This window comes from Mus caroli, unplaced genomic scaffold (assembly GCF_978045245.1).
Source record: "Mus caroli unplaced genomic scaffold, Mus_caroli_1 scaffold_12, whole genome shotgun sequence".
Classification (NCBI taxonomy): domain Eukaryota; kingdom Metazoa; phylum Chordata; class Mammalia; order Rodentia; family Muridae; genus Mus; species Mus caroli.
Window position 1 is genome coordinate 19,888,190 of NW_028227267.1, and position 26,996 is coordinate 19,915,185.

A 26,996-nucleotide genomic window follows, 5' to 3' on the forward strand; every position below is an offset into this window, starting at 1 on the left:
TTTTTGCATGGAGAAGTCATTTGGACAAATCCTTTGGATTAAAAAAAAAAAAATCCCTTAGTGCTGAACCGCCTGCTGTGTCAATCTCCTGTGGAAGCCAGAGTCTCCCGGGCATTGGGGCGGGGCCAAGACAGAAAGGCCGGGCTACAGGATCAGGACCAGGACAGAAAACTGAGATTGAGGGCGGAACCTGGAGGAAAGAGGAGGGGCGAAGCCCGGCAGCGCATGCCCGGTGAGGGCTGCCAGCCTCGGCCGCCGCCGCCGCCGCCGCCCACTCGGGGCTACAGGCGAGCTACAGGCAGCAACCTAGTGGAGACCGGCCCAACTGGGCGAGCGTACGGCCATGGCCCCGTGGCTGCAGCTCTGCTCCTTCTTCTTCACTGTCAACGCCTGTCTCAACGGCTCGCAGCTGGCAGTGGCCGCGGGCGGCTCCGGCCGCGCGAGGGGCGCGGACACCTGTGGCTGGAGGGTAAGGCGAAGGCTTCTCCGGGTTCCAGGTTACCTGGGGGCGCGCCGCGCGCACAGGTGTTCGCGCGCAGGCGAGGGGACCGCGGGGATCGCTGGACGCCGGATCCGCGAGCAACGGGGTTCTCAGCTTTTCTAGCCGCTCATCCCGCGTCTGGATCCCCGGGCGCGCGTCTGCAGGTCCGGGCCGGGATGAAAGGGGCCGCCGACCCCTGGCTTTGTGTTGTTAATGAGGCGCGGCCGCTGGCTGGGGTCCGACTCCTGAGGGCGGGTGGCTGGGCGGAGAGGCGGGGGCCGTGCGCCCCACCCTTTGTTCCCGGCCCTCTGCCCGGGGGCTGCGCGTCCCGGATTGGGATCTTCCGGGCAGTGCGCAGGACGGGTGCACTTCGGAGCCGGTGTGGGGTTCGTGCCCTGAACCTCCAGTCCACAGCTCTGCGAGGGCTCAGGGCAGCCAGGGAAGGGGGTCTGGAGTGCTAGGGAAGGATGCCCCCCCCCTTTCTCGCAGTTGCTTTGTTTCTTTTAGGCATCGCCGTCACCCAACTTCTACCCAATCGCCGATTCTGAACTTTTTGAGAAATGCTGCTTCCATTTCAGCCTTTCGTCTAACTAATGGTACCCTACCCTACTCCCTACCTCCGCTTGAGTTGAGGATGTTTGTGTGGTCAAAGGGCAGCGAAAGTTTGCTCCGCCAGGTGTCCCAGACCTGAGACCATGGTGGCTTCCAGACTTTCTCTGGGAAAGCCTTCTTCCCAGAGCTGAGTGTTCTTTTGATACTGTCTAGATAGTGCGGTCCTTTGGTTTGCGGACTTTGAACCTCCCACAGAGACAAGGGTGCTGCGAGTCAGTCCACACACACCTTGAACCCTATTGTGAGAACACAGGCTTTGCACTCCAGCAACCAGGAGCTTGTTTTCCTCACCTAGAAAGAAGGAAGAGGGGGGTGGGTGGGCGTGTTGTTACTGATTTCCCCAGGGCGCAGGGGATACACTGGGGTAGTTTACTTAGACCGACGTTGACTTACATTTTTTGATGGAAAAGTCTGTTCGGTCTCAGAACAGACAAGACCCAGGACGCGACACCTCTTAGGGATACTTGGGCTCATTTGCTTCACTCTTAGAGGGAATCCCGGTTCAGAAAACCAGGTATGAGCCAGACAGCTATGGTTCTTTCACGTTTCGTGAACGCCGTTACTTCTTCCCGTTTAAGTAAAACCTCACCATTTCTTACTGTGTTCCATTGCAGTAAAACGTCACTGTTTTAACAGATTCCAGATTTCTTTACGGTGATCTCAACGTTGACCTATCAGTTTTTAGAAGAGTTCAGATCTGGACTGGTATCGGCTGTGGCTGTTGCTGCCTTCCTGTAATAGCCTAGAATACATGCCACTTGTAAAGTTATAACACTGGGTCTAAGTGGTCTCTGAAGGAGCCACAGCGGTGTTTGTGTTCGTTAGGAATGTATGCTGGATGTGACATGCCCCCTGCGGCCCCCCCTCCCCCATTGATGTGGTTCATCAGGGTTATTGACATTCCTGTCCTCTTGGGACTGTCTACAGCCCTTTCCTTGAGTCCTCATCCCCTTTCCTGGATGAGCCTGGGAGCTTCTGGGCCTTGTCCCGGATTCCAGGCACTTTCCCGCGGCCTGGCTCCTTCTGTAATTGCCTGCTTGGTACCCACCTGTGAGAGCAGGCCCAGCTTACCCACCTCCTTTCACACCCATCTTTTCTGACCCTCCCTCCCTCCCTCTCCCTCCCTCCCTCCGTGTTACTTAGCTTCTGATTGCTTTCACACTGCCAGGGTGTGCTTGATTCTCTTCTGCCTTGGGAGCTCTCTGCTTGGCTTCACATCCAGCTCACGGGATACCTCTTTAGGGAAACCCTCCCAGAATGCCATGCCCTGTGCCTTACACTCAGGTCCCTTACGCTGGTGCGCACCAGTTTCATGTGTTTTGTTTCCTTGGTGGCCACAAAGCCAAGAAGCCCAGTAAATCTTGGTGGAGGACATGTAGACTCTGTAATCTTTGTGTAAAATCCTATATTAAATGATTTGAGAAATCAAGAGAGCCGAGGCTAGTGCTGTAATCCCAGCTACTCAGTTGGCTGGGGCAGCAGGATCAACAGTTTTGGGCCTGCCTAGACTAAAGAATGAGTGTCAGGGCTAGCCTGGGCAACTTAGAGAGACTGTCTCAGAAAGAAAAGAACGTAAAACGAGTGTTGGGGGTGTGTGCTATAGCTCAGGAGTAGAACATGCATGAAGTCTGGGTTCAGTGGACAGCAGTGGAGCTCTCAGCACTGGGCTTCTGAGTGCTGTCTTATCTGCAATAGGCCTTAGCATAGCTGCAGCCCCTGAGAGCAGTGGTCCTGGCTACAGCCACCTTTAAATTGTGGGAAAATATCATCTCCTTGCCTTTTCTCTTTCTAGTGCCTTAACTCCAGCATGGCTTCTTGCAGGAAGCCCTCCCTGTCCCTGCCTCAATAATTAAGATGTCCTAGAAGTTGCTTTGTCTTGGGGTTCTGGTAGGTACTAGTGTCCAGAATCTTGGGTATTTGAGTCATTTCTGCCTCTCTAACCGGGTCTGGTAATCAGCCTATGGATGTTGGGTCTGTGTAAATATATATAAGAATAAGGGTCAAAAGCTGAGGCAGGAGGATAGCTGTGAGTTGAAAGAAGAAAAAGGGAAAAAAAGAAGCAAGCAAAGAAAACTCTAGGAGGGAGCATAGAACTGTAGCCCATCGATAGCGTGCTCCCCTAGCCCTAGCGTCCTGCATCCTCCAGGGTCTGCAGTCATTCCCCATTGCTTAGAGGGTAAGAAGATAAGAAATAAAGGGCTTGTAGCCGTTAGTACCAGCACTCAGACTGTAGAGGTAGAGCTGATCTCTGAGTTCAAGGTCAGCTTTCTCTACATATGGAGTTCTAGGCCAACCAAGGATAAGTGCATTCATACCCTACCTCAAACAAACAAGAGTGAGGGTAAATTATACACGACACGAACACAAGTGGGTATCCTGGGGTCTGAGTCTCTCTTAGAACTTTGAACCTTGAAGCCTGGAGGAGGGACAGGACCTGGATGCTGGAGAACAAATGAGTGAATGTCCCCTTTAATCTCCATGGGACATTTGGGTTTGAAACGCAGGCCACTGGAGGGCTGGATATTTTCCCAGGAGAGCTGCTCTCCGGGGCCAGGAGCCAGCCTGGTTTAAGTGGTCAGGTTTCACAGCCTCCCTATTACTTGTGGGGTAATTAAGGAACTGATACCATCTCGGACACAGCTCAGTGTTTTAGAAATGAGCTGTGGGCACACTTCCTCAACTACTTGAAGGGGAAAAAAAAGTCTCATGGTCTTTGCCAGGTAAAGTTGTGCTTTGAATGATAAATATTGTTTTTTCAAAGGAGTTACAATTTATGAAGGGGCTTCCAGAGGGGCTGGCCCGAACATTGAGAATGTGTGTTTTATTTCCTTGATTTATTGGATTAAGTGGTGCAGGTGTGCACTCCTCCGGAGGCCAGGGGATGTCAGGTGACCCGGTCCATTACTTTGTTTTATTCCCCTGACTCAAGGTCTCTCACTGAACCTGGGTCTAGGCTGGCAGCCAGCGAGTGCCTGTGATCCTCCTGTCTCTGCCTCCCACAATCACTCTTAGTGTAGTCATAGCTACACAAGCATGAGCAGCCAAGTTTGACTTTTTTTTTAATCTTTTGTTTTTGTTTTTTTGTTTTTTGTTTTTTTTTTTAAGATTCATTTATTTATTATATGTAAGTACACTGTAACTGTCTTCAGACACTCCAGAAGAGGGCATCAGATTTCATTAAGGATGGTTGTGAGCCATCATGTGGTTGCTGGGATTTGAACTCGGGACCTTTGGAAGAGCAGTCAGTGCTCTTAACCACTGAGCCATCTCACCAGCCCCAAGTTTGACTTTTTATAAGGTGGTGGGGATCGGAGCTCCAGTCTTCTTGCCTGCCCAGCAAGGGCTTGTACCCTTTAAATCCTCTTTCTAGCCCCAACTCTTACTTTTGGATGGCAAATTTGTTCTATCTGTGATGGGTAACTTTGTGATTTAATATGTCAATCCCTTGTGCCGAGAGGTTCCCAAACTTCTCCCACTGTTTTGCTAAGAAGGAATTCCAAAGCCAGGCATGTTGTCCATACCCCTAAACACTTGGGAGGCAGAGCAGGAAGATCAAGAGTTCAAGGCCAGCTTGGAGACTATATTGTGAGTTCTGGGCTAACATGAATGATTACATAATGACCATCCTATCTTGAAAAGCAAGCAGGCAAGTGAACAAACCAACCAAAACACTAAAAAATCCATCTTCACAAATTTCTGTTTAGTAGTTTTTCCTGTGAGCTGTTCTTGTCTCCTACCCTAGGTGGGGTACGTATTTCCTGGTCTATTGTGTCTGAACTACCATTTCTAAACATCTTCCCCCAAAAGAGTGTCTCCAGCCATTTGGAAACTATGCTGGCACTGTCTTTACAGTGAACTACAAGTTTCCCATTTAAGGCAAGTACTTCATCTCCAAAGGTAGAGAAGAACAGGGTGGTATTGGGGTGTGTGTGGGGGGGTTGAGGGTTCCAGCTGGTTAAAATTTAGGTCCCTGATAAAAGTCCAATCCAAGAATTCTCCCTGGCTGAGAGCCCAGGCATGTTTATTGGATTCCGAGTTGGATGCGTTTTCATTCACTTGCAGCTCATGGCTCCTACGCTTCATATCAGGTCTGCTCGGTCTGTGGTGGACCGCATCGCAGATGCTCTGGTGTCCCTTACAGAATTCTCGGTTAAAAATGATTTTAGTTTTGGGTTGACATATTTCTTTTAGAGCTGTTTGTTTTGATGATAAGTTCCATGCTTTCTTCCAGCCTGTTTTGCTAGTTGATTAGGAGGAGTCTGCCTGGCCTTGTTTTCTTCTGCTCTCTCCATCCCTCATCCATCCAACCCTGCAGCCCAAGTACCTGGACCATTGTGTTAATTACCAGCTCAGCGATTCAGCCAGCAAGTGCTGTTTGGAGCATTGCTTCTTTCCAAAGGTGGTTTCTCAAAGACATATCCAGAAGTGTTGGTAGCAGAATTGCCTTAGCAACCTGTTGTTAATGGGACCTGACTGAGAGGATGGTGGAGCCCAGGAGTTGGCATGGGTATAAGGTCCTGTCCTGGGTATGATGATTCTGGTGCTGTCTCAATGGCCAGACATTGCTGTAGTGACAGGTGTCTGAAGTTAGAAGAGAAAGGGAAACTGCTTTCCTAAGTATTTAAAACCAGTCGAGTTGGCTTTAAATTATTTCACTGGACACACAGCGACTTTGTCAGACACTACTGGTAGTGAGGCTGTTTGGAGAGTCCGGAGTTGTGTGTCTGGGGAGCTAGGTAGGCAGGGCATCCTGACTCTAGGGTGGGGCCCCCTGGTCTAAGGCTAGAGAGGAGCCTGGGAGAGAAGAGCACATGACACTGGGTTCCTCTCCAAACAGCTGGGCTTGTCTGGAAAACTGTCTGAGGAGGGATAGGATCCAGCTCTGTCCCGGCAGGCAGCTCAGACCTGACAGACAGCCTCCCGACAAAGGAAGAAGGCTCATGCCTTCTTCAGCCTTTTTTAAGTTGAGTATTTTTCATGCTTCATTTGGCTTAAAATGTGTTGGGTGTTTTTTTGCTTTCAAGCCCCCATTCCCTCATCTGTCCCTGAACTTTTCACTCACTGTGCCCCAGCAACCCCCCCCCCCCCCGTGCCCCCCACACCCAGCAGATGTCTGCTGCTGTTGGGGGCCACTCCATCAACAATTTTATTGTCCTCTTTCATTCCCGACGGCCTCTTGTGCCTGCCGGTGATGGATGGCTTTTTGGGCTTCTGGAAGCTGGGGCCCCCACCTGCCATTTGTAAGAGTGTGGGTTGGGGTTGTGGGGGGTGGGGGGGCAGCTAAGGTACACACAGCAGCTCCCCGGACTATATATACTCTGTACAGACTTCTCTCCTGCTGCCCCGGCATCTGCACTTTGGCCATTCTTCCTTCCCCAGATCTGGAATGTCACGGCTTTCAGCAAGTCTGGAGCTATCTCTGCTTCCAAGGGGGGCCAGACTTTGCCCAGCCAGTGGGAGGCAAGCACTGTCCTCTAGGGCAGTGTTTATCTTTGGCTGGCAGGAAGTTCTGAATGGTCCTGACACAGGATTAGGTGACTGATGGTCCTACAGCACATTGTCTCTTCTGGGCCCAGGCCTTTGAAGCTCCTCCTGGTGGGAAGTGAAGAGACTATTTGCTCTGTTAAAATGCCTTGGTATTTCCTCTGTTTAACCACAGGCCACTTCCCCTCTGCTACTCAGAGCCCAGCAGGGGCCACCAGCTGATTGAAAAGACACAAGCCTTGGATGGATACAACGGAAACTAGCCTTACTGCTGATTGTGGCTAGGGCAAGTCGAGGAATCTACCAGGTAGTTCCTTGTCCTTCTCAAAATTTAGCCAGTAGATATAATTCATACTTAAAGTCTCGAATGCGTAAGTGAGCCCTTTTTAAATGAGGGAAACTCAAATTAGAAATTAAATTTGAAGTGTGTTTTATCTCTGTATGGCTAGTTTATGCAGGTCAATCAACAGACTTGATCAGTTTTTAAATTTATTTATTTTTATTTTATGTTATGTTTTTATTGGTGTGTTGCCTACATGTGTGTCTGTGTGAGGGTGTCTGAGCCTCTGGAGTTACCTGCAGTTGTGAGCTGCCATGTGGGTGCTGAGGATTGAACCCAGGTAGGTCTGGAAGAGCAGCCAGTGCTCTTAACCACTGAGCCATCTCTCAAGCTTTCAGCAGGTTTTCTTTCTTTTTTTTTTTTTTTGTGGTTTTTCCAGACAGGGTTTCTCTGTGTAGCTCTGGCTGTCCTGGAACTCACTTTGTAGACCAGGCTGGCCTCGAACTCAGAAATCCGCCTGCCTCTGCCTCCCGAGTGCTGGGATTAAAGGCGTGCGCCACCACGCCCGGCTTCAGCAGGTTTTCTTAATTGTGCTTAAGAAGGGCACAGTGTCTCGTCACTTGGCCACTGTGTGTACTTGGGTCTCCCATGTGCAGAAATCCACTGGAGAAGTTTGCAGTGTGACTGATAACCTTGAACATCTCTAGGGAAACACTCTAGTTCTTTTTCAAGCATTATCTTGAAGAAGGTTTAATTAATAACACAAGTCAGCAAAATAAAAATGGCACAACTTAAAATTGTAATAAAGAGAGAAAATCAAAACTTGGGCTGGATCCTGCTTTTGTGAAGGGTTTGAAAACTAACTAGTCACTCTCTAGCAGAGACTACTGTTTCAACATTGACCACTCCATTGTTCAAATATCTATTTAAAAAGGGCTTCCCTTTCTTTGGTTCCTTGTTTGGAAATGTTGGGGGAAGGTGGATATAGCTAATTAAGGCAACAACATTTAAAAGGGGGGGACTTAATAGGTACCATCTGTCCTTAACAAATCACAGAGTGGATGGCAAAATGAAGATGTGATGTGAACACACATGAAACTCTTCTGAAACAGAGGTTGGCCTATAAGTTTTCTGGTTTAACAGTGTAAATGAAAACGACCTCAGCTGAGCATGTTTACAGAGCATTTCCTTTAGAGTGAGCCCAACGCTGAATGCCATAGGCGGGCACAGCTTTACAGGAGTGATTATTTGTTGGAAGTTTAGTACAGTAGGACTGGGTTGTGCTTTTCACCATTTTCAATCTGATTAAAGAGACGTTAGCACGAGGCTTTGCCTTAGAATGATTTACACCGCAGTTACTAGAAAAGTCATAAACTGCTGAAGTGTCAGCTTTGAAAGGGGAATGGAAATTGATATCATTAATTAAAATGTTTAAGCGAATATTTACATGTCCCACTAAGCAAACACATCTTCTCATGAACCTTTTGGAAACCAGGAATGATTCAGCTTTAAATACAACTCCCAGCTAAAAAGAAATGACAGAGGGTAGCGTGGTTCAGTGGTAGAGGCCTTGCTTGCTTTCACACACACTTTATATTCTTAAAACCTAAAAAGAGTTTTTCCAAGAGTTCTGTTTTGCCAATTTTGTAGATTTTCCTCTGTGTCGAATAGTAGTAACCCTTTACAGAACTCTGGCTGTGGCCCAGATTTCTTCTCTGAGCTGGAGTGGGAGGGTTGAGAGAAGGAGTGGGGGAGGGGGAACATTCTTTAAGTGGAAAGGTGCATTTTCTTAAGATGGGCCATGTGGGTTGTTTTGTTTGTTTGTTTTCTGAGACAGGGTTTCTCTGTGTAGCCCTGGCTGTCCTGGAACTCATGCTGTATACCAGGCTGGCCCCGAACTCAGAAATCCGCCTACCTCTGCCTCCCAAGTGCTGGGATTAAAGGTGTGCGCCACCATCGCCAGGCGGCCTATATGGTTTAAAAACTTTGCTCCTGGGATTTTATTCCATCCAGGTGATTTCAGGTTTCTGTTCCCCCAACCCCACCTTTGCAGGCAGTACAATGAAGACCAAATGTAGGAGCCGTCAGCCTGTATTCCCTGCTGTGTGACAGTTTGTGGCCTCCTTATAGGGTACACACATTTGCTGTGGGTGGGGCTCTGACATTCTCCTGGTTAGAATTTATTTTACCTGCTCAGTATCCTAAACTCTAAAAGAAGATGTGTTTGGAGGCAAGAGTTCTTTCTCCTCCTCCTCCCTCCTCTTCTTCTGGTTTGTTTATTTGTTTTTGATTTTATAGGCAGAGAAAGAAAACCTAAAAACCCCCAGTGTTACTATGTTGTATCACAGTGCCAGAATCTGTCTTGTGGCAGGGATGGTTTCTGAGCCCACAGCACTGAGCCTCTGCTCCTTCTGCGCCATCCTGCATACTTTACAGAAACAGGTCTGCTGCTCCTCAGGCTGTGGTGACCCCTGCAAAGCAGTTCAATAGCAAAACAGTGGTTGAGGCCCTGCCTGCAGGCCACCTTGGAAACAACTCCTGCGTCTTGTTCTGCCTCAGTTTCCCCAGCTTTAGAGGAGGCCCGTCTGTCTCCATGCAGTTTCTCTGGATGTAGATTTTTCCTGTGCTCACGAAGCCTGCATTTGATGAACCTTGTCTCTACCCTCCAAATTAGTGAGAATGCAGCCAAGCTATGTTTGCAGCCTATGCTAGCCTGTAACTCACTAAGTAGCCTAGGATGTCTCAAAGTTCAAGCCTTCAGCCTTCTTAGTTCTGATAATACAGGTATATGCCACCAAGCCAGGACTTGAGTAGGGGGTGCTGATAGAGGAGAGCCACATCTTGTGGTGCCTGATGTTTTCGAGAAAGGAGTGTTGGGTTTATTACTCATTCCCCAGAAAAATGTAAATTATTACTGCTGAGCACCACCTAAATATTCTGGTTTGGTTTTTTTTTTTTTTTTGAACCTTAGTAGTGGCTCTTACTCCTGAGAACGTTCTTCATAAAAAAGGTACAGATCTCATTTTGTCATGATAGTCCCCCTCTTGTGAATGTGGCTCATTTTTCTGAGGTCACATGATGGCCCAGGAAAATCAGAGGTGTTCCTTGCCTTTCGGGGCCAGGGGGGAGCTTTGCTGGCCAGCTGTGGTAATGAGTTTTTGTGAGCTTTGATTTTCATGCCTCACTTCCCTGTGGGAGGAACTAGAGATTTCTGATCTTACCTCTGCTCATATTCAGATCCAGCCAAGCAATCAGTGACTTCCCAGGCTTTTTTGTGGGAGACTGTGGGAAAAGTCCTGGTTGGCTGGCTATGAATTAATGAAATCCTTAGAAGGCTTCGCTAAAGATCGCTCCTGTGGTTTGGGAAAAAGAAAAAGAAAAAGAGAGAAAGAAAAAAAAGGCATTGCCTTTTAATTTGAGAAAGAGGTCATGGAGTTTTACCAAAATTAAGAAAGAAGAAAGAAAACCCAACATCTGGCTGTGCTAGCCAAAGACTGCTTCATGGCTGCGGGTTCCCAGTGTGCATTTCCCTGTGGGGCTCACTGCCCAGGCCCCTCCTTGCTGCCCTAGATGCTCAGCCTTGCATTGTTCACCTTTTGGGTTTTGAAGTCATTGAGAAACAAGAATTCCACTCCCCACCGCTTTTCACTTGAGTGCATTTCCGGTCCGTCCCCCTAGCTGTCTTCTTTTTCTTAGTCCTTGGTTTTTAAGTGCCTGGTTTTCCAAGTTGGCCAGGTCTAGTGTAATCCTTGGCTTTTATCCTACTTAAAAAGGCTAGGATAGATGATGCCGCGAGTTTGGGCAGGAGGGGGGAAGCCGGATGGATGTTGAAGAGCTCTAAAACATCTTTAAAATTAGTAGGAATTCTGATAAGAGGGCTATAAATTGCTGGAGACACCTAGGAAAGGGCAGAGGATTTGCAAGTGACCTATGACTTTTAAAAGCAGAAAGGTTTAAAAGCTGACACCTGTAAGCCTAGAAGTAGAGCCTTAGGCTGGAGGATGGAAAGTTCAAGGCCAGCCTGAGCTACACCCAGCCTGAACCACACAGAGGAGTATTGACAAAACCAATGCAAAAAGCAAATAAAAGCAGAAACAATATCTTAACTGTGTGTTATGTACATACCCTAGCTAAGTGACTGATAAGCCAGTTTGTGTTATTTAAAAACATACAAGTATTCATTTGGTGTTGTCTGTATTCACATTAAATTCGCCTCTTTTTCTTTTCTTTTTTCTTTTACTATTTTTTCTTTTGCTTTTTTTTCAAGACAGTACTGTAGCCCTGGCTGTCCTGGAACTCACTCTGTAGACCAGGCAGGCCTTGTGAACTAAAGGTGCCGTCACCTTTAGTTAAATTGTTTTTCTTTTTAATATTAGTATTGTGATGATAACTGTAAGCATCTGCAACCAGCCACCTGTATGTTGGGGTTGGGGTGGGGTTTCTTTTGTGTTCTTTCTCCACTGTTTAGTATTCTGAAATCAACTCTGGGTAGGTGGGCAGAGTAGGAAAGGAGGGAGTGCTTATGTCATTGGGCCTTGGTCCCTCATTGGCTTGGGCTGTTTTTTCACCTTTAGTGTAAAAAGGTCCCTTCTGGTCCCATGTTCAAGGCCCTGAGCCGACTTTCCAGCCTTCGATTGTAGATAGCAGCTGTTAATAGATATGGGAGTTTTCTCAAGCATAAGCAAACATTTATTTGTTTGTAAATTAGAATGGTTACAGTTAGAGGTCTTTCTAGCAGTTAGCATTATCTTTATTTAATATGTAGTGTTTTCCATTAGGGCTTCTCTTTGACTTTATTGAAGGTCTAAAGGAAGTTGAGGGTGTCCTGGGTTCTCCTGTAACAAACCCTTTCCTGTGCTCTCTGGAAAGTAGCCGCACTTCTTCGAATGCATTAGGCCTCTCCCAGTCACGGGGGCTTGTTGCAAATGGTGGTAGATGTTGCCTTTGGTGACTGGGAACAGCAAGTGTTGAATACCTCGATTTGGCTCCAGCAAGTTCACGGCTGAGTGCTTCTTCACACCAAAATCCAGCCATTTCTTTGTGCTAAGAAGACACTGAACTCTGTTTCCAGCAAGCCTGGTCCACTCAAAACACATCCTCAGAGTCACTTTCCAGCCTTTTGGAGTGCCCTGACTGCCTTTGCCTGAGTTCTTAGAGTCTCCTTCACACCGTTCCTTTAGTGTAACTTGTATTACTATCTCCTACCTAATTACATGGCTTTTCTTGCTGGTGTTTGTCCCTCACAGACTTAAGGCCAAGACCTGTAAAGTTAATATTGGTAATTTTTCAAAGTAAGTTAAAATGTCAAAAAGCGACAAGTTTTTATTCTTACAGGGTTCCAGGGAAACGGCAGACAAAACCTCCATCTATTATTCATAAGTCCAGGGGGACTGTGAGGGCGCAGGGAGGCCTATGTGCCTGGCGTTTGTTCAGCTCCAAAGACTGGGCCTCCTCCCCTGCTGGCCATGAAATGTCATGTGGTGCTGTAATAGTGGGACATTCAGTATCCGGAGAATGGACCTCAGAGGTCCAACTTTGCTTTTCACTTCCCTTTTCTGGCACCAAGTCTGCGGTCTTCTCAGTGGCCTGACAGTGAAAGGCCAGAAAGCAGCGGCTATTGGGATGCTGACAAGGATGGAGTACAAGCGCGGTCCTGTGGGCCGCCCGGGACCCCTATGCTGGAATGTACAGCAACACAAAAGCCTTGTGAGGGGCACTCAGGAGGGGCAGCAGCTTAGCTTGCCTTTGGTGGGCCTAGTTTGTTCTGATCCCAGGAAAGACTTCCTGTTTCCATGGTTACACCACCTCAGGTTTGGTTTGGTAGGTCCTGAGTGCAGTGTGCTTTGATTTCAGAATTAACTGTTTCTGTGCAGAGGGAGGCATTGAGGTCAGAGAGCAGGGGCCATGCAACTGCCCAAGGTTCCCTGTTTTCTCTAGCTGAAGAAAGCTCAGGCGACGTTTGCTACAAGATGAGAGTTTGATTCATATCAGTGGGTTTTGATTGGGAGCGGCTGGGAGGGATTTCTGGAGAGACTTCTGGTGGTGGCAGCCTGGTGGTGGTGGCCCTGAGTGGGTAGCAGGCCCTTTCTGCAGCCCTGCAGCCCAGCAGCCCAGCCCGGAGGAGAGCTATCTAGCAGTGAGCTGCAGCATCTTAATGTTGGAGTTTTCCAATGCTTTTCAGCTCACTTTCTGCTTCACAGAGCCCGGTGGCTTCATAAATCTGCACACGGGACAGTTTGCCCCCAGACTCTCCCAGACATGTGATTAAGCTCTCGGGGTGCTCCTTGAAGATAGACTCTGAATGCAACTGCTATTGTGCATGCAAAAGACTTTTTCTTTTTCATGCCATAATTTGATCAAAGCAGTCTAACCTGCACCTCTGTTTTTGTAGCTCACGAATGGTCTGTGGATAACATTACATTTTTTCAGCATGAAACCCAACACTTCAAATCCCTAAAGCAGTCTCAAATTTATGGTTAATAAAAGCATTTATTGTACTGGATGTCATCTGTTATATCACTCTGGGGCTAGAAACTGGCAAGCACTGGACAGGAAATATTTTCATTTCAAATCGCTTCAATCTTATGGTCTAGGGGCAAAAGTGTCTGATTTCAGGAAAGCCACAGTGAATAGCATGGTAATGAATGCATTTTTAGCTGATTAAGCAGGCGTTCTCCCCTTGCAAACAGTCTTCCCTCTTTGGCTTGGTGGGGCTAAATAAACATGGGATATTAAATGATAGTATTTTTCCCCCTATCGACTAATGTCTTCACTTTGATCATCTTAAGATTTTAGCATTTTCCAGGAATCCTGAGCGGGGCAGTAACAAACCCAGAGAGAGAAGCTGCTGTATTGAGGCCTTCTTGTTACTGCATCTGCCTGACTTGAGCCTTTCTTTCTTCCTCTCCTCATCCCTCCCCTCCTCACCTCATTTCTTCCCCTTTTCTCACTTCCTTTCTTTTGAGGTAGTCACCCTATGGAGGCCAGGCCTGGTCTACAAAGTAAGTTTCAGGTCAGCCAGGGCTACACAGAGAAAAACCCTGTCTCGAAAAACCAACCATCCCCCCAAAAACAAAGATGGAAATTGGTACCTTGCCCTTGGGATCAAGAAGTTAGGAGGAAACTATGTTTCCATTATTGTTGTTTTAAAGGAAGTCTGAAGTTTCATTGTAATCTGAGGCCTGATCAGCTACATCCTACATGTGAACAGCAGGGGTGAGGAGAATTCTCAGCAGAGGAAATCTGTGGGATGTTGTATTTTAAGTCTCTATACCGTGGTGGGGCTGTCCTATGCCTTTGAACGCGTCCACCATTGTCACCTTCAGCCTGAGGTGATTCCTTGTTTTCCAGATGAGAATTCTCTTGAAAAGAGAAAGCTTCAGGAAGGGATTAAGATGGCACCAGGGAGGTGTAACTTGGAAGGCCTCTTCTCCCCCCCCCCCATCAAAGCTGCACCCCACACCCCAACCAGTTGCACTTGCCCTGTTCTCCAAGCATCCTAATGATGTGGGACTTGAGCCACATTCAACAATGTACCTGGTGGGGAGAAGGGGAAAGACCAGAGGGCACTTTGCAGATCATTAAACTTAGATGAGGCACTTACCGCAGAGGTTCCCAGCCTGGCAGAGTACCAGAATCACCCGAGGAAAATTCTCAGACCCCAGTGGGGTTGATTCCCAGCCTTACCATAGACACTGCTTAAGTGAGATTTCCCAGACAAGAAGTCAGAATCATCTTTAATCCCTTATCTTATCTTATCTATCATATCTGTCTATGTATCAATCTACCTATCTAATCTACTGATTGATTGATTTTTTTTTTTTTTTTTTTTCCTGTGTAACAGCCCTGGCTGTCCTGGAACTCATTTTGTAGACCAGGCTGGCCTCAAACTCACAAAGATCCACCTGCCTTTGCCTCCAGAGTGCTGGAATTAAAGATGCACACCACCACACCTGGCTGGAGGCAGAGTTTTACAACAAGCTGTCCGGTCATTGGTTAGCAGGCTTTTGTGGGGACAGAAGGAGAGCTTTACTGTAATGGTATGCAGGGAATGGTGGGGTTGTTTCCATGCAGTTGTGGTGGAGAAAAGGCCAGTGTTTATGGATATTTTTGACGCAAGGGAATTTAATTTTACTGACTGCAAAATTTTTGTAATATCTTCATTAAACTGAGGTATCTACCTAAGGTATCAGTTGAGATGGCAAATTGTGCCTAGTACTAGCCCTGAGACAATTTAAATACACCCACAGAGGCAGGTGTGGACAACTGAGAAATTTTTGTGCCACGGTAATGTCTAGTAGAACTTTTGGTGGTGCTAGACACAGTTTTTCTTGTGCTGTCCCATTTTGGAAGCCACAAACTACTCACTTGTAGCTATTGCGCGCCCGAAATAGGATTAGCACATTAGAGGCTTTGGGTTTTTAATTTTACTTAAATTTCAAGCTGGGTATGGTGGCACACACCTGTGATGCCAGCACTTGGTGTGTCTGGGGGTGGGTGGTTTAGGAAGATTGGGAGGCAATGTCAGTTTGACTTATATAGTTGGAGCCTAGACTGGACTATATGAATCAGTTTTTGAAAATAAGAATCTTACAAAGTAAGAAAACAGGGCTGGAGAGATGGCTTAGCAGTTAAGAGCACTGGCTGCTTGCTCTTCCAGAGGTCCCGAGTTCAATTCCTAGCAACCACATGGTGGCTCACAACCATCTGCAATGAGATCTGATGCCATCTTCTGGTGTGTCTGAAAACAGCTACAGTGTACATATATAAATGAAATAATTAAAACTTTAAAAACAAAGTAAGAAGACAGTTAAACATTAAATAGCTGTAAGTGGCTAGAAACCACAGGGTTCCTGTTTTCCCATGGCTGAAGCTGTCGGACTGGGTAGCAGGCATTGTGATAGTGCAGATCTGCGGCTGGGAGCTGGGATGCACACTGATCCCAAGCGTTATTTGATGCTTAAGTCATCTCACGTACAGGGCAAAACAAGAACCTAGAAGGACTTGTCAGCTGGGGTTGGTAAGGACTGAGAAGAGGGTGTCTTGGAATCAGGATGGACCCAGGACCTGCCCAGGCAGGGAAGAGAGTCCTGCCAGCTGAAGAAATATGCTTTTTCTTCCTCCACCATGTTTGGTCCAGGTCGTCCTCCAATTTTTAACCTCCTTCATTTTAAAAGGTGTGGGGATAAGGGCTGGTGAGATGGCTCAGTTGGTAAAGGCTCTCGACAACAACTTTGATGACATGAGTTCGGTCTCTGGGATATCTATGGTGAAAGGACAGAGCCCCCTGCCATATATTGAGAAATGTTCCCGATGATCCCAGACGTTTGAGCTTTTGGTCTACTGTTTGTGGCCCTGCTTGGGGGGAGGTTTGGGTAGCACAGCCTTGCTGAGGGAACTGTGCTGCTGAATGCAGTCTTTGAGATTTAGAAGCCTCATTCTGTAGCATAGCATAGCATAGCATCCCCTTCCTGTCTCTGCTGCATGCTTGGGTGTGAGGATGTGAGCTCTCAGCTTCTTGCTTCTGCTGGCTGCCTTCCACTTGCTGCCATGATGGACTGTCTGGGATTAAAGGCGTGCTCCACCACGCCCAGCTCAAGGGTCTTTCTATGGTGAGGTGTAGCCGTGTATGTGTGTGTGTGTGTGTGTGTGTGTGTGTGTGGCATGAGCTAGCCTGCCCTGTGTTTACCTCAGAGATGAGAATGTAAAGAACTTCCTTGGTGCTGAGCAGTGGTGGGGCACTCCTTTAATCCCAGCACTCGGGAGGCAGAGGCAGGTGGATTTCTGAGTTTGAGGCCAGCCTGGTCTACAAAGTGAGTTCCAGGACAGCCAGGGCTACACAGAGAAACCTGTCTCGAGGGGGGAAGAAAAAAGAACTTTTATGGTTACAGAGTTTCCCTTTTTTGGGAGCACCATTGGCACTGATGATCATTACAATTCTTTGTTTCTTTAATGGCACCTTATTTCTTGTTGGAGATTTTCACCTCCTTTTCAATACCCTGGGATTTTTAAAAAGGCTTCTATTCTATAATTTTTCATTTTGACTTATGTATGTGATGTACATGTTTGAGTGTGAGTACATGTGAGTCCTGAGACACAATGTGGAGGTCAAAGAGTAAATGACAAGAATCAGTCCTCTCTCAACTGTGGGTCCCAGGAATGAAGCTCACTCAAGTCATCAGGCATGACAAGCGCCATCATGCCTGCCCGAGAGGACTGCTCATTGATTTCCTTCTGAGTGTGGCACCTTTAAAGTTAAAAATGGATGAGATGAATTTTCGGGAAGATGCTTAAGTGAATACATAAGAGCTCTTTCTTCTTCTTCTTCTTCTTCTTCTTCTTCTTCTTCTTCTTCTGCTGCTGCTGCTGCTGCTGCTGCTGCTGCTGCTGCTGCTGCTGCTGCTGCTGCTAGAGTTTCTCTGTGCAGTCTGGCTGTCATGGAACTCATTCTGTAGACCAGGCTGGCCTTGAACTTATGAGTGTTGGGATTAAAGGCTGGCATTAAGAGCTTTAAAATAACATTATCAGCGAAGCATGGTGACCTATTGCTCTATCTCAGTTCTCATTAGGCAGACTGGAGGATGATTACAAATTCCAGGCCAGGTAGAAACCTTGTTTGAAAAGACTGAAGGAAGAAAGGAAGGAAGGAAATACAGACCTTTAAGATGAAAGGAAGGAAGGAAAGATAGATCCTAACCAGCCAAGGAAATAAAACTCCAAAATAAAAATAACAAAAACAAAACAAAACAAAAAAGTCATCCTGACTTAACAGCAAGTTACAAAGATCTTTGAATCTAAAGTATTATGGTGGGGATCCTTCTTGGGTCACTAAGTCGGCCCATTTCATCTTTTAATGTTGACACCGTTAGTGATGGGTAAGACAGTTCAGTTGTCTGACCCACGAGCTTTAGGACCCAGTCAGCCATGGGCATTGCCCCTCTGCCTCCCCGACCCCTTAAACTCTGAATCACACCCAGTGTTGACAGCCCAGGAGGCCTGGCTCTTTCTATCCGCAGCTTTCAGGTTGGAGGGATTTGGGGTATTGTGGAAGGTGATGGAGGGGCAGCAGAAAGGCAGCTGTAGATAAGAACTGACTAGCTAATCTGCAATGGTGAGCGCAGAACCGAATAATGGTCTGGTTTGTTTGTTTTTCCCTCCCTATTTACACCAAGCGTCTTAATGGGAAAGAAATGATTCAGAGTAGTTTGTGCTCACGCGTGCTCGAGCACACACACACACACACACACACACACACACACACACAGAGCTTCCTACTTGCTATAAACCATGAATCCTCAGAACCCCAGTGTGAACTGGGCCGAGCATAGCAGTTTTGGTGAAGGGAGTGGAAAGGCTTACCAGCGGAGCTCCCACATAATCACCTACAGTTCCTCCATCTTTACTCTTATTTCGTGATGTCTTGTGTGTTTTCGTTCCCACTATCTATCCATGTAAATACATAAGCATGTATCTCTTTAAGAAGTGTGGGAGCCCACTGTATTGTTTCCATGGGACCCTTGGGAGTATCCCTGCTTAGGAAAAGAGAAATACTGAGAGAATCTTGCAACAGTAACTCCTCTCCTTCACAAAACGTCCCAGGCTAAAGTTCCCAGTGAGCAGGTCTGGACTCTAGCACACAGAAGGGTGACACCGAGGGAGGGCACCAGGCACAGAGAGAAGAGGAACGTGGAAGTATTTTTGAATAAGATGAAGTGAAAGCTTGCAGGGATAAATAGACTGTCAAGTGGACAGATCCAGAGGGCTCTGTGACATGGGCCACTGGAGGAAGTCCCGTGGTACCTGGTAGTAGAGGTCACCTATTTGGAAATGTTCAGAAGGCCAGCCTTACCTGATAACAGCCTGGAGCTCGAAGGCACCAACAGGGCTGGCTGGATGAAGAGCCTTGTCTCCAGGAGGCTGCCAGGAGGCTAAGAGGGAAGGAAAAGTTGCAGGCAGTCATCCTGGGAAGCTTTGAGGCTGGTTTTCACCCAGGCCACTTCTGCAGAGAGCTTTGCCTCTGGGTGAGAACATCTGGAGTTGTCTTCCTATCTGTGAGAGCTGAAGAGAGGTGATGGCAGGCACTGTTTCCAGCTTCTGTACCTCCCACTCCAGGACATGTGGGACCAGGAGGCTTGAGGTAGCCCTGTGTTCTGGTTTGGGAATGTGAAGCTTCACGTTCATACACACACACACACACACACACACACACACACACACTGTCTTCTTTCAGGTAAAAACAACCTTTTCTTCCATTTGAATTATCTTAGCCTTGGGTATATGGCCAGGACTGGGTCAGTGCTGGATACCTTTGAGACTGTGTGGGATTTGTGTTCTCAGCAAACAGAAGAGTATCTGGATGCTGCCTGCATAGATCTATGTGAAGCTGGCTTCCTGCTGCCTGCCTACTTTGGGGAAGGACTTGAGATGGTCCACCCTGGAGATGGCGTCCATCTGAGCCTTGGGAAGCAGGAGGACGGTACCTCCGGCACTGCCTTCTGATCCACGTCAACCTTTTTGCCCCGGTTCCTGATGGGGATGACTAAGATAGAGTGTAGATAAATAAATACCTTCTGGTAGTGCGCCAGTTCTAAGCCTGGCCCAATAAAACACTTCAGAAAGGATTCCTCCCCTGTGCCTTCTTCCTAAGGTGGGCGGAAGGAAGCAAGCGGTGGCTGACAGGGAGTTAAACAAACTTGAAGGTAGGTCACATTTTTGACATACCATTTCCCTCTGCTGACCTAGCAGCTGCACTGCAGTATGAAAGGGGCTTAGCTGTTGCTATAAACTTGGGTTTGTGATAATGTAAACTATTATTAAGATTATCTTTTTATTCATAATTTATGTCTGACGCTCTGTCTGCCTTATTTATGTTCTGTTTAAAACACTCATCTACCTTGGGTACCCAAAGCCCGCCTCACCCCCTTTGAAATGAAGGGAAGCTTTAGAAAAGACTATTTATATCTCTCTGGTTAAAAAGGGCTCTGGGAAAGAAAGCATTAAAGTGAGGAAGCTCCAGCACCCAGTGACGTCCCCACATCAAAGATGGGATGCAGTCTTGACAGGGCATTTCAGTGTATTCCACAGGCTGTGGCTCTTGGGATTTTTTTTTTTTTTTTTTTTTGACTTCCTGAGTTTGCCTGAGCTCCCCCCCCCCCGCGCCCCCCCCCCCCCCCCCACGCGCTGCTATCATCTGGTAGAAACATTTACCATTAAGGGCATTATGGAAGGAAGTGAGACACCACTCGAACCCTAGCTGGCACTGTGCTGGTCTGGCCTGGCTCCCTCCCCTGCACCCAGACAAGAGGAATGCCGGTGCGTTCTGCCTCAGGTACTCCTGCCTCATTTGTGAGCTGAGAGCTGGTTAGTGCTCGAGCCAAGAAAATCTAATAACTATTTCAGTTTTTAATAAAACGTTTCTCCCACCCTTTGTTTTCCCCTCTGCTCCACCAGAGGAGGAGAACAGACTGAAATTTTAAGCACATCTGGACACTGTTTTTGTAAAACTTACCCTGAATTCCCAGAAGGAATGTGTTGGTTCCCAGTTTTTGAAGCAAAAAAAAACAATGCCTTTGTTTGTAAGTCTTGCGCTTGTACACTCTGATGTAGTAGGGAAAGAAGCAGCCATGATTTGAGAACCCTTATGCCCAAACACTGCCCATAGGACACCTTGGAGGCACAGGAAAGGCTACGAATGGCCTTTGCCGTCCCCCCCCCCAAGTTCATAGTGAGGAGCGAGAGTTCCCTTTTGCGGGTGACTTTATCTAATTCTGTGGCTGTTGGAGTTAAGGCCATGGTGCAGGGCACTTACATAGAGACTTGGCGCTCCCTCCCACGAAGTCCCCACTATGAACACTGTAGATAGTCGTGTAAGACTGTTCCAGAACGGAGAGCCAGAAGGCTTGCACTGAGAGATGGAGTCCAGTTTCCCTTTCCCAGGGCGTGTTTGTGTTCTTAGCTGAAGCTTCTAGAAGCTTTCCATTGTTAAGAAAGAGCTAAGAAAGGGGTTGATTAGGGTGCATACTGGGAGAATTATAAAACTGCTAAAGATGAGCCAGAACGCTGCTGTTTTAGGGACATAACTCTGGTCAAACTGGCCATTGCAGACTTTTTAAAATGCCCTTAAAAATTATGTTTTGGAAGTTGTACCTACCAGCATTATCACAGTAGTGTGGTTAGGAGGGGCATAGCATTTTACTGATAATAAACCATAAAGAAAATTGTTTTAAAACAACTCTTTGGTATACATATAATTTACCATTTATTAAGGATGAAAGCAATTTGCATGCTAAAGAGATTGATGCACTTTTAAAATTAAACATAAAATTTAAATCTCAGATTCTGGGGGTGTAGTTCATTAAGTAGAGTACTTGTGTAGTATACACAGAGTCCTAGGTTATCCCAGGAGTAAAACATTATAGGTCTTTGTTTTCAATAATTAAACCTTTAAAAAAATAACCAACCAACCAAACTAACAAGATCAAGAGCAGTGAAAACATTGCTATTTGGGATATACAGTAAGTAGTCTGCAGTCCGAGCCAGTGGTCTCCGGTGTTTACTCCATGCATGTGGCTGATGGAGTGGGAAGTGAAGAGCCTGTGTTGTATGTTCACAGCCAAGGCTGTGCTGAGGTCTCTGCTGCAGCACTGGGTGCTGGAAACACCAGGGTTTAGTTGACCCCAAGTTTCTTTGTGGCTGTCTCCCGCTCAGGTGGGCTAGTCAGAAAGCAGATCACCATTTCTGTGATGCTACTGTCTCAGCTCTCAGAGGTTAAGAAGTTTAAGGAGCTGGGTGTCACCATACATGCCCTTAAATTCATTAATTCCAGTGCTTGAGAGGCAGAGGCAGGCAGGTCTCTGAGTTCCAGGCCAGCCAGGATTCCGTTGTGAAACCATGTCTCAAAACAAGAAACAAAACAACAACAAAAGCTTAAGAAGCTGGGTGATTAAAAAACTTTTAAATGGTTTATCAGTATAATTACTTATTTGATCAGCTTTTATATAACCATGAAAGTCATTAAAATACCCATCTTGACATTATTTTATCTACAGCCCATTCTTTATTTTAATTCGGTTTTCTTCTTTCTATGCTCTATGAGTAGTCCCAGTAACATCAATCTCTGTTTTAGGCCTCCCATTTTTATACCTTTTATGTATTGGCCACTCTGTCCTTAAGGGTTTGTGGCAGGACTTTTTGCCTTCTAATAGTACACTTAATAAACATTTAATATAATATTTTAATAATATTATTACTATATTGTCTTTTTAAAAGATTTATTTATTTATTTAATATATGTGAGTACACTGTAGCTGTATAGATGGTTGTGAGCCTTAATGTGGTAGTTGGGAATTGAATTTTTAGGTCCTCTGCTTGTTCCAGTAGGCTCTGCTCGCTTTGGTTGGTCAACTCTGCTCCCTCAGCCCCTGCTTGTTCCAGCTCAAAGATTTATTTATTATTATACACAAGTACACAATAGCTGACTTCAGACACACCAGAAGAGGGTGTCATATTCATATCTCATTATGGGTGGTTATGGGCCACCATGTGGTTGCTGGAATTTGAACTCAGCACCTTCAAAAGAGCAGTCAGTGCTCTTGCCCACTGAGTCATCTTACCAGCCCCACATTGTTTTCATTCTTATAGTTGTTTTTGCTTTGTTTTTTTTTTTGTTTGTTTGTTTTTTGTTTTTTTTTGTTTTTTTCGAGACAGGGTTTCTCTGTGTTGCCTTGGCTGTCCTGGAACTCACTCTGTAGACCAGGCTGGCCTCGAACTCAGAAATCCGCCTGCCTCTGCCTCCCGAGTGCTGGGATTAAAGGCGTGCGCCACCACGCCCGGCTTTTGCTTTGTTTTTATGAAAGATTTCCAATAACCTTCTTTAAAAAAAGACCCATGGAGATGACTCAGTCTATGGGAGGGTACCTGCCGTACAAGTAGATGCATTCACATCACCCATATAGAAAAGCTGCTTGGGGGTCCAAAGTGTCTATATTCTTGTGGGTGTGGGACATTGTCTTAGTTAGGGTTTTACTGCTGTGAACAGACACCATGACCAAGGCAAGTCTTATAAAAAACATTTAATTGGGGCTGGCTTACAGGTTCAGAGGTTTAGTCCATTATCATCAAGGTGGGAGCATGGCAGCATCCAGGTTGTCATGGTGCAGGCAGAGCTGAGAGTTCTACATATTCGTGCAAAGGATGCTAGTGGAAGACTGACTTCCAGGCAAGTAGGGTGAGGATCTTATGCCCACACCCACAGTGACACACCCATTCCAACCAGGTCACACCTATTCTAACAAGGCCACACCTCCAGATGGTGCCACTCCCTGGTCCAAGGATATACAAACCATTACAGACATGGATCCCCAGAGCTCACTAGCCAGCCAGTATGACCAACAAGTGGGTGCTGTGTTCATTGAGAGACCTGGTCTCCAAAGAAGTGATAAAAGAGACAAGGTGTGCACCTCTCACCTATGCACGCCTGCATGCCCCACACTATAACCGGACATTCATTCTAGAAAGTGCAACATCAAGCAGTTGTTGCTTTGTTTTCCAGAGTGAATAGTACATCCGAGGCAGGAGTTGCACTGATACTTACGTTCACGTCTGCTACAGAAGCATAGCATACTTCAAGCTCTTGAGCACCTGGCTGATGGATGCTGGTGGCTTTGCTGAAGTCTTTTGCAAGGTTGAGCTGCCTTCACTGAATTTACACGGGATAAAGGTTGGAAGTGCAGGGCATATTTTCCCTCCATGCCCAGGCTACACGTCTTTGTTTTCTGTCCCCAGCTTGCTCTGTAGAATTAACCTACCGTGCTGTTTTTCTCTTGCTTCCCCTGACCCTCTGGGAAGAGTCAGTGTTGGGTTTCCAGAAGCCATAATGTGATTACTCTGACGGAAGGGAGACCTTGTCAGTCCGCTTCCTGGATTTGACAGTTTCCCTTTTAATTTTACTCAGTTCTGTTACTCACATGAGACCAGTCACCTAATCATAAAATCCCTTAAATTTATGTAATTTTAAAGAAACATATAGGATAAATTATAGTAATTTGGTTACCCTTCAGAGCGGTACTCAGGACACCACACCAGAAGACCGCCTGCTCAGAATCTACTGTGCTGTGCATGACTGGTGATTTGTCTGTCTGCTTTGCGTGGACACATTGTTTCTTTAGATCAGGAAAGGGGTTAGCTTTGCTACTTCTTAGTAATGATGCCCTCCTTTCCTTGGAAGTATTGGTGAAACTGGGACTTAAAGAATTTGGTCCAGTAGTGCTAATAACTCTTACCTTTATAGGTTCTTTTTGTTACTTCTCTAATTGAAGTCTTGAAGAGAAGGAGGAGGAGAGGAAGGGGGAGGGGGAGGAGGAGGGGGGGGAGGAGGAGGAGGAGGAGGAAGAGGAGGAATAGCAGACAAGAGGCTGCCCATCCCCACCTCCTGCTCCCAAAGGCCTGACTCTCCGATGCATCTGGGGATTTTCCCTTCAGCATCCCTTGGAAGGCACTGGCTTTGTGTTCCGAAAGCAAGGCTGCTTATCTGACAGTGTGGCCTCACCTTGACTCAGCTCCCATTCTTACTTTTGAAATGACTTTAGCTGGAAACTTGGACTTAAAAAAATGTTTTTTTTTTTTTTTTTTTTTTAAACTGACAAAGGGATCTTTTTTTTTTTTTTTTTTTTTAAGATTTTATTTATTATATGCAAGTACACTGTAGCTGTCCCCAGACACTCCAGAAGAGGACGCCAGATCTCGTCGCGGATGGTTGTGAGCCACCATGTGGTTGCTGGGATTTGAACTCTGGACCTTCGGAAGAGCAGTCGGGTGCTCTTACCCACTGAGCCATCTCACCAGCCCAAAAAAATGTTTTGTTTTGTTTTTTTTTTTTTTCAAAAAAAGTTTTACACTGCTTTTAATCCTTTTTGGCAAGCCCCTATTTTAGGACAAAAATCTTACAGGCTTCTGATCTATTTCTGTTATGTGCTTTGATTTTTGTAAACAATTTCAGTGGGAAGTCTTATTGAAGGGGACAGATGCATGCTTAAGCAAAAGTGGTCTCCTCCTCCACACTCCCCGCCCCCCCTCCCCGTGTGTGTGTGTGTGTGTGTGTGTGTGTGTGTGTGTGTGTGTTTCCCAGCCTTTGCCCTGTAGAAGAGTTTGCTGGGATCATTCCATCAGGGAAAATCTGCTCCTACCTGCAGTTCCTTCTGCCTTGTCTGCCTGGGAAATTTTCTCTGAGTTGACCTTTGCTCTCTGTGGTAATCTATGCTGGATGCCTTTGAGAAGGCTTGCAGAGAAAGCTTCATGCCTGGGAATGACATTGTGTCCTCCACCCCTGGAACATTTATCTAAACATAAAAGCATCCAGGTGGTCAATACTTGACTTTCATACTTTTTCTTTCTCTTTTTTAAAAACCCTTCTCAGAAGGACTCATTGGTTATTTAGGAGAATCAAATCTGGTTACTTGGTGAACATAGTTATTTCCTGGCCTAAGTATCTACAATGATTTAATTGGTTTGTCACTGTGTGTGAGGTTGCATGTGTGTGATTTAATGGAAATTCCATGTGGTATCACTGGGAACTTACGAAGATAATTTTCTAGATTTATTGCTTGTAGTTTTTGGGCAGAGTTCTGGCCTCCATCCAAGAGCCTAAGGAGGCTTAAAATTGGGGGCTCATTAGTGTTTGAATTTATCCTTCCAATTACTGACCATCTAAAAACCAGTTGACAAAACCAGTTGACAAAAGGAAAAATCTGAACCAGTGATAAACTCAGTTACCCTTTGAAATTTTCGGAATTGATTGAAATAAAGTTGTGTGGGACTTGGAACCAACTGGTGGTGGCATTCAGTGTTATGTACCAGCGTCTTGGGTTTAACATTGATTGTATCTCACCACTGCTGCCATACTGGTCAGAGTTTGTATAGCATGGAGATCTGGAGTTCCAGGCTATCCCTCATAGTGATACTTAGGCAAATATTTAAAACTATATCTGACCGGGCGGGGGTGGCACACGCCTTTAATATTAAGACATGGCTTGGCACCTGTGATTGAAAAGCCATAGAGCCCACCTCCCCAGGAGCTTATCCCAGGAAACAACATAAAACACTTGGGAGGCAGAGGCAGGTAGATTTCTGAGTTCGAGGCCAGCCTGGTCTACAGAGTGAGTTCCAGGACAGTCAGGGCTACACAGAGAAACCCTGTTTTTAAAAAAAAAAAAAAAAAAGAAAGAAAAAAGAAAAAAAAGAACCTATATCTAAAACCTAGCCTAGTTTATATGTCAACCACAAAAACCATGCTCTGTAAAAGGCAGTTTAGCAGGGCTGAGAAAATCAGCTGTTTTCTTCATCTCTGGATATTTTCTTCCATATCTAGGATTGAAAAGTTTTGATGGGGGTGGGGGAAGTTGGTTATTCGAGACAGGGTTTCCTGGCTGTCCTGGAACTCACTTTGTAGACCAGGCTGGCCTCAAACTCAGAAATCCGCCTGCCTCTGCCTCCCGAGTGCTGGGATTAAAGGCATGTGCCACCAGGCCCGGCTAGGATTGAAAAATTTTTAAAAGGAATAAGCTACAATTGTAGTTTCCTTTGACACTGAGCTGACTTAGACATGACTTGGCACTTGTGATTGAAAAGCCGTAGAGCCCCCTCCCCCCCTCCCCAGGAGCTTATCCCAGGAAACAACATAAATAGTTGTTGCCTTTGATGATGTTACTTTGTACACTTAGCAGTTCCTGGCACCTTGGACAAAGTCTTCAATTACTGGGTTGAAACAAACGCTGCTTATAAAAGTCTTAACAGCTGCCTAATCAAGAGTCCTCCTTAAAACTGACTTTATACCTCTAATGACCTGCACTTACATTTCATTTTGTTGTTGTTAACTAAGTGAAGTCACAGTTTCATTTATTAGACATGGTTGGTGTTAAGCTGTTAGGAAAGACTGGAGCAGGGCAGAGGCAGGTGGATCTCTGAGTTCGAGGCCAGCCTGGTCTACAGAGTGAGTTCCTGGACAACCAGGGATACATAGAGAAACCCTGTCTCAAAGATTAAAAAAAAAAAAAAAAAAAAAAAAGGAGGAGGAGGAGGAGGAGGACTGGAGTCTCCAGCCATCATATGCGAGTCTGGGTGCACTCCAGCTTTTTATGAAATTTT

At 46.2% G+C, this 26,996-nt stretch overlaps 1 protein-coding gene across 2 annotated transcripts in view; it reads left to right on the plus strand.

Annotated features, from left to right (window-relative positions):
* Positions 1 to 275: 275 nt before the first annotated feature.
* Il17rd (interleukin 17 receptor D) overlaps positions 276 to 26,996 on the plus strand; it is a 64,209-nt gene continuing 37,488 nt past the window's right edge. For both annotated transcript variants that reach the window (XM_021182108.3, XM_029469278.2), the window contains exon 1: positions 276 to 469. In XM_021182108.3, coding sequence (XP_021037767.1) covers positions 344 to 469 — 126 coding nt within the window. In that variant the 5' untranslated portion in view covers positions 276 to 343. The remainder of the gene's footprint in view (positions 470 to 26,996) is intronic.